Source organism: Aplysia californica, unplaced genomic scaffold (genome assembly GCF_000002075.1).
Source record: "Aplysia californica isolate F4 #8 unplaced genomic scaffold, AplCal3.0 scaffold00040, whole genome shotgun sequence".
Classification (NCBI taxonomy): domain Eukaryota; kingdom Metazoa; phylum Mollusca; class Gastropoda; order Aplysiida; family Aplysiidae; genus Aplysia; species Aplysia californica.
The window spans coordinates 324250-337650 of NW_004797310.1; the positions used below are offsets into that span (position 1 = coordinate 324250).

A 13401-nucleotide genomic window follows, 5' to 3' on the forward strand; every position below is an offset into this window, starting at 1 on the left:
CTTTTGCAGTTGCGAGCGCCGTGAAATTCTAACAAAACCAAACGACACGTCAACCTACCTGGACGCACCAGCGTCGCACAGAGACCGAGGAAACACCAACACAATCCCGAGACCGACCTGGCCGAAGAATTAAATAGATCAAGAAAGCGCTCTGACATACGATGGTATACACAAGAAGAAAGAAGGGCGGGAAGATCGCGTATAAATAGCGGAGTTCACGTCGCCGCAGTTGTATGGAAATAGCCACTCCGCACCCATCGAGACGTCACATCAGGATTAGGCAAATCGTGGGGGCTGAGAGTGGAGAAGTGAAAGGAAGACGAGATAGAAATGATTTCCGCAGTCGCGTCGCGAGGTGGACGGTTGAATATGTGACACGGAAAAGGGTTTACGCTGGTGAAAGAAGAGATTATGTCTGATTAATAGGCGACTAATAATAAATTACTCCTTTTGCGTTTGGGTGCTGTTGTTGTTGTTTTTGTTATGACGTTCTCGTTGCTGTTGCTGTTATAGTTGTTGTTATTTTGGTAGATGGGAGACTTGATTTAAGGATGCAACAACGTTCAATGGTGATGATGGCTATTGTTGTTGTTGTTGTTGTTGTTTAGATGTTGCTGCTTCCGTTGATGATGGTTTTTGTTGTTGTTGCTGTTGTTGTTGTTATTGTTGTTGTTGACGACGATGACAACGACGACGACGACGACGACGACGACAACGACGACGACGATGATGATGATGATGATGATGATGATGATGATGATGATGATGATGATGATGATGATGATGATGATCGTTCCATATCTGAAAAGAGGAGATTGCAGAAGAGAAAGAGGAGGAGAAAGAGAAAAACTAAGGGGACAAAGAGTGGGATGAGGAGGAGAGGGAGGAGGAGAATAGGATGTGGTGGTGGAGGAGGAAGAGAGAGAGGAGGAGGAGGGGTGATAGGATGTGGGGGTGGAGGAGGAGGAGGGAGAGGGGGGGAGAGGTGAAGAACTATGTGGAAGGAGGAGTGGGAGGAGGACTGGGAGGAGGAGGAGACGGAGGAGGAGGAGGAGGAGTTAAGGTTGAAGATCCCGGAACGAAAACACGGACAAAACCATGTACCGTTATATCCGGGTAAGTTGAATATTGATGGCTCCTTGAAGATACAAGAACATTTAAATTGCGGGGACCCTCAAAAGCTCCTGCACACGTGGGCACAATAGGGGTGGGCTGAAACACTGTTTAGGAAAGGGAGAAGGCACCTGAAGGAAATGGAAGTGTTAACGAACCAGCTCAGAATCTTGTTTTATCCATTTTTTCTGGCTAGCTCTTCCGCCTCTCCTTGACACTTTGACACTCAAAAAATGTTAAGTGAAAATAGTACATGTAGGCTCACTTACTTATGGCACTGCGCAGACGATTATTTTACTGAATTACTCAACTACGCCACAGCTGCTGTTGGTCTCAAGAATCGTCACGTCTTTCCTTTTTTTTTTAAAGAGGGGGTGGGGGGTGCTTCATTTTAACACTCTTCAAAAAGAGCCACATGTAGGCCCACTGTTGAACTTGTCTGAGACAGCCATCCATTGTCGAGGAGAAAAGTGATTGTCTTGGAGAGGGGGGATGTCTTTCATGGCGTCATTATGTTTTTTAAAAGCAAATGGGGTGGGGGGGGGGGGGGGATTCGCTGTTTGTACAGGTGATTGTCCTATACAGAGGGTCATAAGAAAAGGTTTGACTGTTTTTTGCACTTTGTGGTATCTTTAATTTTATCTCTCATCTCTGACACGACAAGACAGAAAACCTCACAAACCCGTGCCTAGTGTTGGACTCAAAACAAGGCCCCAAAGCTATAGTCTACCATTTCTCTGAGTCTAATGTTCAGAGACTTCTGATGTTATCTTATGGAATATATTGTGAGAGAAGAGATAGGCAGGTATACCCATTTTTGTTACTGTTTGAACCAACACGCTTTGTTCTATATATAACTGTAGGACAGTAAATTGATGTCACTGTTGTTGGTTTTGATACTCACTTGAACTTTGTTGACTTTAATTTTAATACTCACTTGGCTTGAGCCACTTTGGATATTTTATATAACTATATCATATAATTTGGCAATGCTAGATTTTCGCTTATCATGAGCTAATTAGGGTAATTTGGAATGGAGGTTTCGGAATCCCCAAACATTAAGCTAGCATCTGCGTTTGTCGCGGCTGTGACCCGATTTTTTGGCATATTTTGGTCCGCGAATAGCGGCCGCGATTTTTGCAATTTTCAACAACAACAAAAATATAATAAATTAAAAAATAACACCGCCGGGAAGGGGGAGGGGGGGGGTTCGAAAAATGGGGAATAAATATCGAAAAAAAAGAAACAACTCGAACCTCTTTACTTTTAGACAGAAAGTTTATTTTCACTTCCACTTCACTCAGTCGCTTTCTCACTTGTTGACACACCACTTGTTATTTTCATGTGAAAAATATTGCTACAATACATCCTTTTAGATTTAGATCTAGCTTTTTTCTCTTTTACTTTTTCTCTTTGTTGTGTTTTATTTTGTAGGTGTTGTCATTTTTTTTCTTGTATTGTTCTGATGTGCTGTTTTTCTAATTTTTGTGTCATTTAATTTGATGTTGTTCCTACCTTTAAGAATATATATGAGTTATGTTATGTTAGAGCGTGTCTCCACCAAAACCAAACACATGCACTGACGCAGGCCCCTTATGTGTAATTCCACAATTTACATGTAATAACCTGTACTTTTTCTTGAATTACGCACGTTGAGGGTTAAAACGGCCAATCTTCAGATAGATGTACGCACGCCCTAATTTGTTAATTTTTGTGGTTGTTTATGTGCTGTTCTAATTTTGATTTCATTCTGTTGTGAAACCTTTATTTTTCACGTTTTCACACTCTGTGTGGCTACAAGTGATATTCTGGATGCTTAAAACAGAGCACAAGAAATTCTAGTGCCTTAGATTCAGTCGCCTCTATCAACGTATTGCTATAAGTCGTCACAGAGAGTTGAAAGCTTGAAAATCAATGACAACTTTTATGGCAACTTTAGACTTTTTTTGTGGCAGCGTTTGGCAACTTTTGGGGGGAAAATGACAACAAACGCAGATGCTAGATTAAGTAATACCCCAGCCCGCGAAAGCAATTTTCTTTCCTTAGCTGGAGACGCACCAGGAGGATGGGGCACACCCGTGGTGGACCCTAGTTACACCCAAAGAATCTGTTGTGGGTGAACTCACTGCTAGCAGGATACCGGCCGGGAGGGCAGACCTGCTCTCGGAGGAAGTCCATACATGTAAGCCAACAGTTGGACACGGATAGTCTAACTCAAACACGATGGTTGGAGATTGTCAATTAATGTGTTCGACGCATCAGTAATTCGGGTAAATCGACAAAGCTGAACATTAAAGAGATATCAGTCATGTAATGGCTAAATGTTGGTGACAAGCTATCCGTGTTTTCTATGTTCATGTTATCTGGGTCTGACTTTGTGTACAAAAGAGACTTGAATCTTGAATCCTCCCAGTGTGGACACAGTATTCAAACAGTCGAGGGACTATATCTAACGATCACAATGCTAGGATCAGTTTCTGTTGGCACAAGGACAGCGGAGACAAGAAGGCTTCACCACAAAATGGACTGAGAGCTAAGCAAAAGGACGAGCACCTTGATGCTCAAAAATGACATTTTTGACCCTTTAAAAAGTATTGAAATCATTGTCATGTACCCAAAAACTGTGAAAACAGTGCTGCACGTTGCCAGCACTCGAAACAGTCAGAAGCCAGCATCTATACTTCTGCAGTCTCTCTAGCTCCAATAGACTGCTTTTAAAAAATCCAGCAGTGGTGTCGAGTGGGTTGTAAAGAGAGTGGAGTTTGCCGTGACCGAACACGAAGTCGGTCATATTATAAATGATAAACCATGACTCAAAAGACTGCCGATTGATATGTTCCAAGTCTATTGACAGTGAGCTATATTCACAGGGGCAAAGCACTAACACGTGTTTCCATGAGTATTCTTCACTATCCCTTGCTGCACTAAAGGAAATACGTTACATTCCAGATTAAAACAAATCCACGTCACTAATACAGCACAAAGATGCTTGTTTTACGGTTTTTCCAATGTCTACACACATAACTCAGGTGTACACAGCAGACAAGACATCACTGATTGTTAACCTGTCCAAAACTCCATGCAAAGGTGCACCTACTATCTAAGCTAATGACATCACCACAGTAACACGTCTTGAAAGGTTGTAATCATCCTAAAGACATTAATGAAAAGATGTACCGGCATTGGAGCGCAGATAGATCTGCATTTGTGCTTCACAGATTATTCATAGGATTTCGATTACGTTAGACATGATGAGCTATTTAAAATTTTGGAAAATCTAGACACAGGTGGAAAAGATCTAAGATTTAATAAGAATTTGTACTGGGACCAAACCTCTGTGTTAAGAATTGATGGAGAATACCACGGATATAGACAGGTTAAAAGAGGAATGGGGCAAATATGCATTACGTCACCAGATCACTATGTTTTAACACACCAACAGAGAAATATTCCTAAGAAATGTTGAAGAATATCCTGGTCGCAAAGGGAATTGTGAAAACGTTAATAACATTAGATATGTCTACAACACAGTTTTAACAGTGAATTCTGGGATCCTACTGTTGTTACAGAAATAAGTTAACAAAAATGGTTATTGCTGAATTTGAAAAAGACAGAAAGCATGGTGATATGAAAAAAAAAGAAGAATAAAATCCTATTTGTAACCTCGTAGGCAAAGGCGATGATCAAACAATTCTAAATAGGCTACTGTATGCACCCTGCCAACTGTGTACCGCACAGCCTAAATAAAACAAAGATTTGCATCGGCTAAAGACAGTTTATATAAGTATTAAGATGAGTCCAAACCAGAAAAATAGAGCACCTCAAAGGTTACAAAAATAAAAGTTCCAAAAGGCTATACGTGTGTTCAAAAACATTTTATACGACTGTGAATGCTGGGCAATCGCTAAAACCAGTGAAAATAAAATAGAAGCAATACAAATAATAGGCCCATGTTTTTAGGAGACTGTTGAGAAATTCTTAGAAAGAAAAGAAATTTATTGAGTACTTGAAGAAGTCCATGTGATAAAAGCAATTAGGAAGAGGGAAATACAGTGTCTGGGACACTTGAATCACGGCGCACGAAATCAGCCGAAATCGCGCCTTTTAGTTGTACCGCGGCTCCTGCCGCCCGGCGGTGATTTATCACCTCGCCCGGTACCTGTTGACCTTTTTTATTGGGGTCGTTTGACCTCGTCGCACCGTTATAAACTGGGGTGCGTTCTTGATAAAATCGTCTCATTTACTGTCTAAATTACAGTGGTGCCGTAAGACCCACCAAGTAGTTTTAATTTATAGACTTTAGCAACACCATTTCTCAACCTTTAAAAGAAAGTCCCAGTCTTCTACGTGTTATACCAAGTGTTCTACACGTGTCTGTTCGCTGCCCGTGTAACACGCTTTTCTTATTTCAAACTGAGGATAAATAATCATTTATTACAACAAAACCGTGCATTGAATTTTTTGGGGGATTCGATTTGTGAGTTCATTAATAAATCATGTTTTGAGTGTATAAATTTCAGTACTACCGTATTTGTGGTTGTTAAGCTACATCGGATTATTATGTTGGTCCCCCGAATTTACTAACGTTATTGCCGTATACAACGAAGACCTTAAAATGGAGCACACCCCTGAAAGTCATGTATCCGCTTTAAACTGTCTGTGTAGAGTGTGCGGAAGGCTGAACATTACAGGGAAGCAGAGAAAATCCTTTAAAAAGCCGTATTTGTGTTCGGAAATAGCCAGTGACCTCTTCCTTGTGTTTGGGTTGAGTATCAAAGATGACGCTAGTGATAAACACTCCAAATTTGTGTGTTTGAAATGCTATAAAACAATCCATGACGCTAAACGTCGAAATAGTGCAGTGTCCTTACAAACACTAAGAAACACTTTTGACAGCAGTCAACACATCTGGTGTGCTTACAATGAAAACTGTGATGCAAAAACATGCACAGTCTGTGAACAGAAAAGGCTGCTCTCTCTTGGCTGTGCAACAGTAAAGCCCCGTGACCCCCAGTCTCACTCCAGCAGCCATGAAAAATACACACACCAAGCTAGTCCTAGCACCACATTTCTGAGACAGACACAACCACACAGAGTACATGTATCCGTGCTCTGAGCAAAGACTCAACACAACAAAACGACCCACACACAAGTACAAGTCAGACTTTCCACCCCCACCCTCAGTCTGTTGTCCCAGTCAGTGACCAACACGTAGATGCACAACATGCAGACACAATGGTTCAGGACAGTCACATCGTAGCTCACACCGACACAATCAGTCAGAGTCAGAGCACATCGGTCACAAATTCTCCCATACCGCATGATAGCAGATAATAATAATATCATAATTAATAGCAGATAATAATAATATCATAATTAGGACCTTGAACTGGTAACATTGACGGCTATCGAGACAGGGCGGTAGACCGAGAGCAATCCATTTGGGTGACGGGAAAAGATTAGGATAATATAGCTTTTTTGAGAGCATCCGAGTAAAATAATAAATCGCGAACCATGACCGCCGATGTCTGTCGCAGATCTGGCACTTGATGATTATTAATTATTTTGTTCCAATGATTTCTTTGGGAAACGACTACTACTAATCTATAGACTCTACTGCTTAAACTACTATCTATGCCCATGAGTGTCTAGCATTCAGCCACTCACTCAGTATTGGCAGTCGGCAACGGCACAGTCTGGCAGTCGTAAACACGAGGCCCAGGAAACGTTCTTCAGAACAACGATGTTGACTCCAAAGTTTTCGTTGTCACAAGACAATGATTTTTTATTCATAAACATATATGCTCCACATCTAAAAGTGAAAGAAGCAGAGTGTCATGTTAACGATGATGAAGTGCATTTTTACTGCCAGCCGTACTATCTTCGTTTGCACTTGCCTGGCAAAGTAGTTGAAAATGAACGGTCAAAATCGACATACGACGCTGACACAGGCTGGCTTGCCTTGAGTCTTCCAAAGCAACACCGTGGGGAATATTTTGAAAATTTGGATATGTTGACTAAGCTTTTAACTCCCAAAAGTTCATCCTATGTGAGTGCGCAGGTTGAAGTGTTAGAGTCTGGAGTTGTTAAAGTGGAGGCCGGGAGTGCAGAAGTACAATCAGGACAAGGTAACGGGAAAGATGAAAGTGATCGTGAAACTGGGAAGGATGAAGGTGAAAGTGAAGGCACTGGTGATGTTGACGAGTCTTCTGAATTTGATTGGTATATTGAACAGACCCCTGTCAATGATGAGGAATCTGCTTCTTCACTTTTGGGGGGTATTTGTTACGGATTCGCTCTTCGGAAAACAAGTCCTCTGAACTCTTTGACTTCTGAGCTTCCAGACATGATAGATCTTAAAGAGCCTGATTTGGTGCCTTCAAAGCAGCGGTCCACCCTTCGTACTGAACAAGAGCAAGAAAGCTTTGACTGTGAACATTATCTTGCTGATCTCTTTGATGACAGTTTAATTCAAGAGGTTATAAATGTGAAACTCAAAGAACTCACTGGAACAGAAGGTGTTTCTACTATTCTGTCAGAAAAGGATCAAGAACTGTTACTACAGCTTCCTCGAAGAGAATACATTATTGATGATTCAGTTTTGACATCTGTTTACCTAGGTCTTGTGGATCTTTTGTTAGCTTATGCATTTGATTTTCGTCAGACATATGGAGAACATAGTGTGGAATCAGATTGGGTGATATGTAAACTTAGTAGTTCATTGTCTTGGCTGGACTCGTTCTCAGATTTGAAAGAAGTTGTTGTCAGTTTTGGAAGAAGATGTTTGTGTTTTCCTCTTTATCGTAACTGGAAGCTCTTTGAAAAGGTTCTTTCAGATGTGAAGTTGATACTTGATGTGGGAAAGTCACAAATCTTGAAGTGCCTTCTTGATATGAAAATGATTCTGGCTAAAAGCGAAGCACACTTTCCACTTGTGGAAATATTCATAACAGATTACTGTGTTTGGATTCAGAGTGCTTGTCCCAAGAGATTGAAATCGTTGTCAAAAGCTTTAAGTGAGATTCATGTATGTAAAAAGGACATGGGATTTAGACTTGAGGAGATGGAGGCAGATGCGGCAGCGCTGATGGCTGAGTGTGCAGAAGATGAGGAAGATCAAGATACAGACCTTAATAAACTTGCAACTGCCATTTCCAATGTAGTAAAAATAACTGATGCTGATGATAGTGATGATGAAAGCAGTGATGAAACTAGCAGTGAAGACGATTCTTCTTCATCAGAATCAGACTCTGACTCCGAGAACAACAGTCAAGACAAAAAGGATGGAGAGTGTCCTTCACCTGATGTTGCTGCTGTAAAAAAGGAGCAGACATGACCACTTTTTGATCTGATGTCTTTTGTTTACTGTTTGGCTGGCTTTTGCTGTCATGATAGGTACAAATGTAAATGAGATTGTTTATACTGTTCTACCTTGTTTGGGGTGAAAATGGGCCTTGTTTTTCATTTTACCTTTTCTATGGCAATTGAGACTTTGCTTACATGTTTACCCTTTGTCTCCAGGTAGCCAGTTAGCACTGGCCCCTGAGCTGATGCTGTTTGGCTGAGTGGCCGTGAATGAAAGACAAGAATGCGATAGTTGTAAACGGGTAGGACTGCTTAATGTTGAAACCTGACAAAACCCAGCGAAATCATAAATGGTAGGCCTGGGCAAAATTAACCCTGGAAGCATGCAGGCCATAGAGAAAACATACACGGTCCGTACACCCATCTGCATCTTGCACCATCCCGCTCTATTTGTGTAGGCCTCATTGGAATGATCATTATTGTAGACCTGCTTGTTTGCCGACAATCGTCTGAAATACGACAATCGCGACCCGACCCGCGAGCCGGCCGATGCTATCGCTTGGCCCACCTGTATTAGTCAATGTGCGAGGCCTGGCTGACTGCCAGCGCCCCCTTTTTCTCCCGTCGGCTTTGTCTGCACTTTCGTTTTCGTTCCGACGTCGGCATTTCAGACATAATTGTCGGAACCTGAGTAGAATTACGAATACGAAAAAGTACGACGACCTAAATTATCTACTTTCAGTTTCGTGCTCGAGCGGCCATTTTGAATTTCGTTTGTTTACTGATTGTTCAGATCATGTGGATTCTTTCAAGTCCGACTCACTTGTTCTACTCTAGATCTAGATTTATTGATCATTATAGACCTCAATGGAGGATTCATATTCCAATTCTATTGTGTCAAACCCTATTATAGGTTGTGCTGTAATATTAATGTTGATAAAATGCCTTTCATCAGGTGCGTGAATTATTTACTTAGAATAGATCTAGACAATCTAGATCTACTAGACTCACCCGAGTCCCTCTGTTCGGAATCGGATGCGGATTTCTCGTTCAAGGCCTATTCCTATTCACGTGTTCTACTAGATTTTTCTAGATCTAGATTTAGATATTTAGATTTATTTAGATCACTAGATCTATATGGAGATTTCATCTTCCAATTCTATTGTATTATATAAATTGTATCAAACTCTTAGCAATGTAGGCCATATTACAATGGAAACGTGATATAACAGGGATGGTGGGAGTAGAGAAAATGTCCTGTTATATCCGATCCCTATTAAATCAGAAATGCAAGGAAAGTAAGCATTTGTGGACTAATCCAGCTGTACTTATTCAAGGGTAGTTTCTTTTGCAACAAGTACCCACGAACAGGGGTTTTGGCACCAACTTTCTCCTTGCCTCCTTAAACCAAGTCAGAAGAGCTTGGTTCACAGCATCTACATCGGGTAGTCTCATCTTCTTTCGATCCAGAGCAAACTTTCCATTGGAGTATGCTGCCACTATCTTCGATAATGGTGTGAATTGACCCTTGTGGATTGTCGAACTGACGACAAATCTCGGCCAGTGGAGCTTGCTTTTTGTCAACAGCCTGGATTATTTCGTATTTTTTGTCAATTGGAAAGGCATTTTCTCTTGCGCTTGACACCGTTGGTGACACATTACGCGTGCATCTTGCTAGATTTCGGGCTAGATTGACGTCTGCAGCACACCGCAGCCCTCTCTTGCTTCACATCCATCACTGCGTTACTCTCTCTCTCCTCTCTCTATCCATCACTGCGTTACTCTCTCTCTCTCTCCCTCTCTCTCTCTCTCTCTCACTTTTTACACATTGTTAACGAACATTTGTCCTTGCTATAACCGGTTGGGCTCCGATGAGGCCCTGTTATTGCCGATAAATTTTAATAGAGACAAAGAGTAGGAAAAATCGGGGATTTAAAAAATCCCTGTTATTACCGGATCCCTTTTATTACCGGGCCTGTTATATATATATGGTTTCCACTGTATTATAATGCTCCTTGTTTGTTTTGGAGTGTGCTTTTTTTTTTTTTTTTGACTTGCTCTGGCTTTTTTACATGAGGGCCGTTGCAGGTTCTTTTTTGGGGTAGGCCTAGAGGTAGGGTCTGGGTTAGGGTTAGGTCTCTTCTTTATTGTGTTTGTTCGGGTGGTCACTCGTTACTCAGAAGTCCTTCCTTTTATGACACCCACAATTTAAAAGCTCTTAAGTTATGGGCGGGGAGGGAGGGGGGGGGGGGGGGTGCGCAAAATTTTCAGACAATCTGGTTGAGGCTCACATGCAGGTCTAATTATTGGGAGTAGCCAGGTGTGAGGGCAGATCTGCATGTATGTACTGTACATAGTGAAGCCTGTTGATTGGTCTATCTTCTTAATGAGGTCACTTTCTGATGGCTATTTTTATAACAAGTCACATGATGAGTTTTCCATCCTAAAAAAAATTTCGATTTTCTTTCTGTATTGGTCACTTTTTATATTTTAAAGTTTTTCATTGGTCTGCAGACACTTGTTCTGCAGACCGTACACCTCTCATTCAAGCACTTCAAACTGGTTGTACTTTTAAACAAGAATCTTAACATACACATTATTATTTTCATATTTAAATGATGTTTATTAGCAATTTTTCCTCAGGAAGTATTTTTACATACACACACACACCTACACACTCACTCATTCTGTCACTGCAAGTTGCCATGAAACTACTGATTTGGGCTGCACAAGTTGCATACAAAGGGGAAGTTCTTCAGCTCATCTTCATCAAGACCAGCTGCTGATTTAGTTACAACATGTGTGCCACCAAGAATCACAAGTTTTACAAGCCACCTACAGTTCAAGTTCAAACTCTCCTCCCCTTCTACAACATCTTCTACACTCATCTTCACGTACATCCTCCACTCTCCAGATCATCCTTGTCAGCCTCTCTCAACGCTTGCGCCATCTCTTTCATCAGACATCCATCATCATCTTGAACTTCATCACTTTCACTGCGCTTTCTCTTCCTTTGAGCCTCCCTTTCTATCTTCTTCATCAAAGCCTGATCTTTCCTCTTTTGTCGTTTACGCTCCATCTCAGCTGCCTTCTTCTGCTTCGGAACCTTTGCCATCTCCCTTTCAAATATCTTTTTCTCAAGGTCCTCTCTCATCTCTTGTCGTCTTGTCCTTCTCCTCTTTCTGTCTTGTCTGTTCTTTCAGCAAAATTGCTTCCCTGTGCTCTGCCCCACTGAGCACGTAGTACATGGTCGGCGTTGTCTTCTTTTTCTTTTGTTTTCCCTTGCCTGAGAATCATGGGACTCTGAGGATGTCGTCAAGAGTCAGTTGTACTCTGGATGGAGTGGCGACGTTTTCCTTCTCAAATGAGGACTTTAAGGAGGCTGCCAGGCTTTTGAATTTGGAGAAACCCTCATGAGTCTCCGTGGCATCTCTTGAGAGGGCCTGGAAACTTCGCAAAAAAACGTTCCTGCCGAGCTCGTCGGTCACAAACAGGGAAAAGTCTGTAATTGCCTCCAGCTGCCTTGCAGTGTAGATGCTTTCCTCCGATGCAACCGGACTGAGTGTTGGCACATGGTGGCTTGAGGTTGATGCAGGGGTAAGGGGCCGGCTCGCAGGGCTAGGGCTAGGGGGCCGGCTCGCAGGGCTAGGGCTAGGGGGCCGGCTTGCTGGAGTTGGTTGGCTGGATGCAGGCTCTTCCTCAAAATCCTATTGAAGCTCAAAGGGAGCTGGTGGCTCAGGTTCGTCCTCAGGTTGAGCAGCTCGTGGCAAAGGCTCAGTTGGTAGCTGGTCTCTGCTTCCACAGTTGGTGGCTGGTCACTGCTTCCACTTCGAGATGAGGGCACATCTCTATACACCCGATAAGGGTTCATCTTTTTGCTCCCCAGGACTCTCTGGGGGCGAAAAGGAAAAATACCTGCAGCCCTGTAGCTGGATTCAGAATTTTCCTTTGTTGCACACTTTTGCCAGACAGGCTGAATAACATTTGCAAAAGTGTCCAGCCCAACTGCATCACCTGTCTCGGCGAAATTGATATTTGCACCCCTGTCATTCTTTTCTTCTTGCCTGACTTTTGCGTTATACACCTGCTTTTTGTTTCGCTGTCCTTCTTCTACACCACATTCAGTGTACACTTCAGCTGGCTTTTCATGACTTTTGGATGAAGTCTGACATACGAGCCACAGTTCCCTGTGGTTGTGCGACCATTGGTCTGGGGGGTGGGCAAGTCCCGTTGAACTTATAAATGGCAATGGGTGGGATTGTTGGCAACTTGAACTCATTGGACAGCTAAGACACGCGCTTTTGGTATGTTTCATCCCCAGTGTGCTTAACATAGTGCTTATGGAGAGTCAGGATTTCCTCTGTGAGGGGTTGGGGGGTCAGTGATACTTCAATGAATTGCCAGTTATCAACAGTGAACAATGAACAAAAGTATTGATGATCGCTCACTCCGAAATGAGGCGCGAAAAAAAGAAAGCGAGGGTGTAAATATCTGGTGTAAAATGGTACATGTGGAGCCATGCGGCAATTCCTTCTTGGTGTTTGCGAACGACCAATTAGCACTACAAAAAGGTTTTTAAAGTTTTTAACGTATAAAAAAACGAGTGCTAACCCTATCTTTATTACCATATATTACAGGTTTCGTCGGGTTTAGTCAGGTTTCGCTGGGTTTCGTCAGGTTTTGCCGGGTTTCGACATTAAGCAGTACCGGTTGTAAACTTTAAAAAAATAAACACAAAAAAATGGCTCAGACTTTCAAAGCATGATGAGTTAATATAATACATGTTTAATTTTCTCCCCTGAGGCGTGGAGTTGGGGGTTAATTGATTGATTTGTTGATAATATGGATGAGAAGAGCGTTGTTTTCAATTGTGCTTTTGTAAGAGTTTGTGGCTATGTCACACGTGTTAATGATTTCGAAGCTCAGCTAATTAATTAAACAAAAATGGCTGTAACATTGCACATGATTATATAATTTTTGTAC

The 13401-nt window shown here is 42.0% G+C and overlaps 1 protein-coding gene across 1 annotated transcript; it reads left to right on the plus strand.

The window, feature by feature from the left end:
- The first annotated feature begins 6682 nt into the window (after nucleotides 1-6682).
- LOC101847245 (protein SHQ1 homolog) lies at nucleotides 6683-9080 on the plus strand. The gene has a single exon (XM_005092089.3). It carries the CDS (start codon nucleotides 6857-6859, stop codon nucleotides 8447-8449), a length of 1593 nt encoding a protein of 530 aa, XP_005092146.1. The 5' UTR covers nucleotides 6683-6856; the 3' UTR covers nucleotides 8450-9080.
- The last annotated feature ends 4321 nt before the right edge of the window (nucleotides 9081-13401 follow it).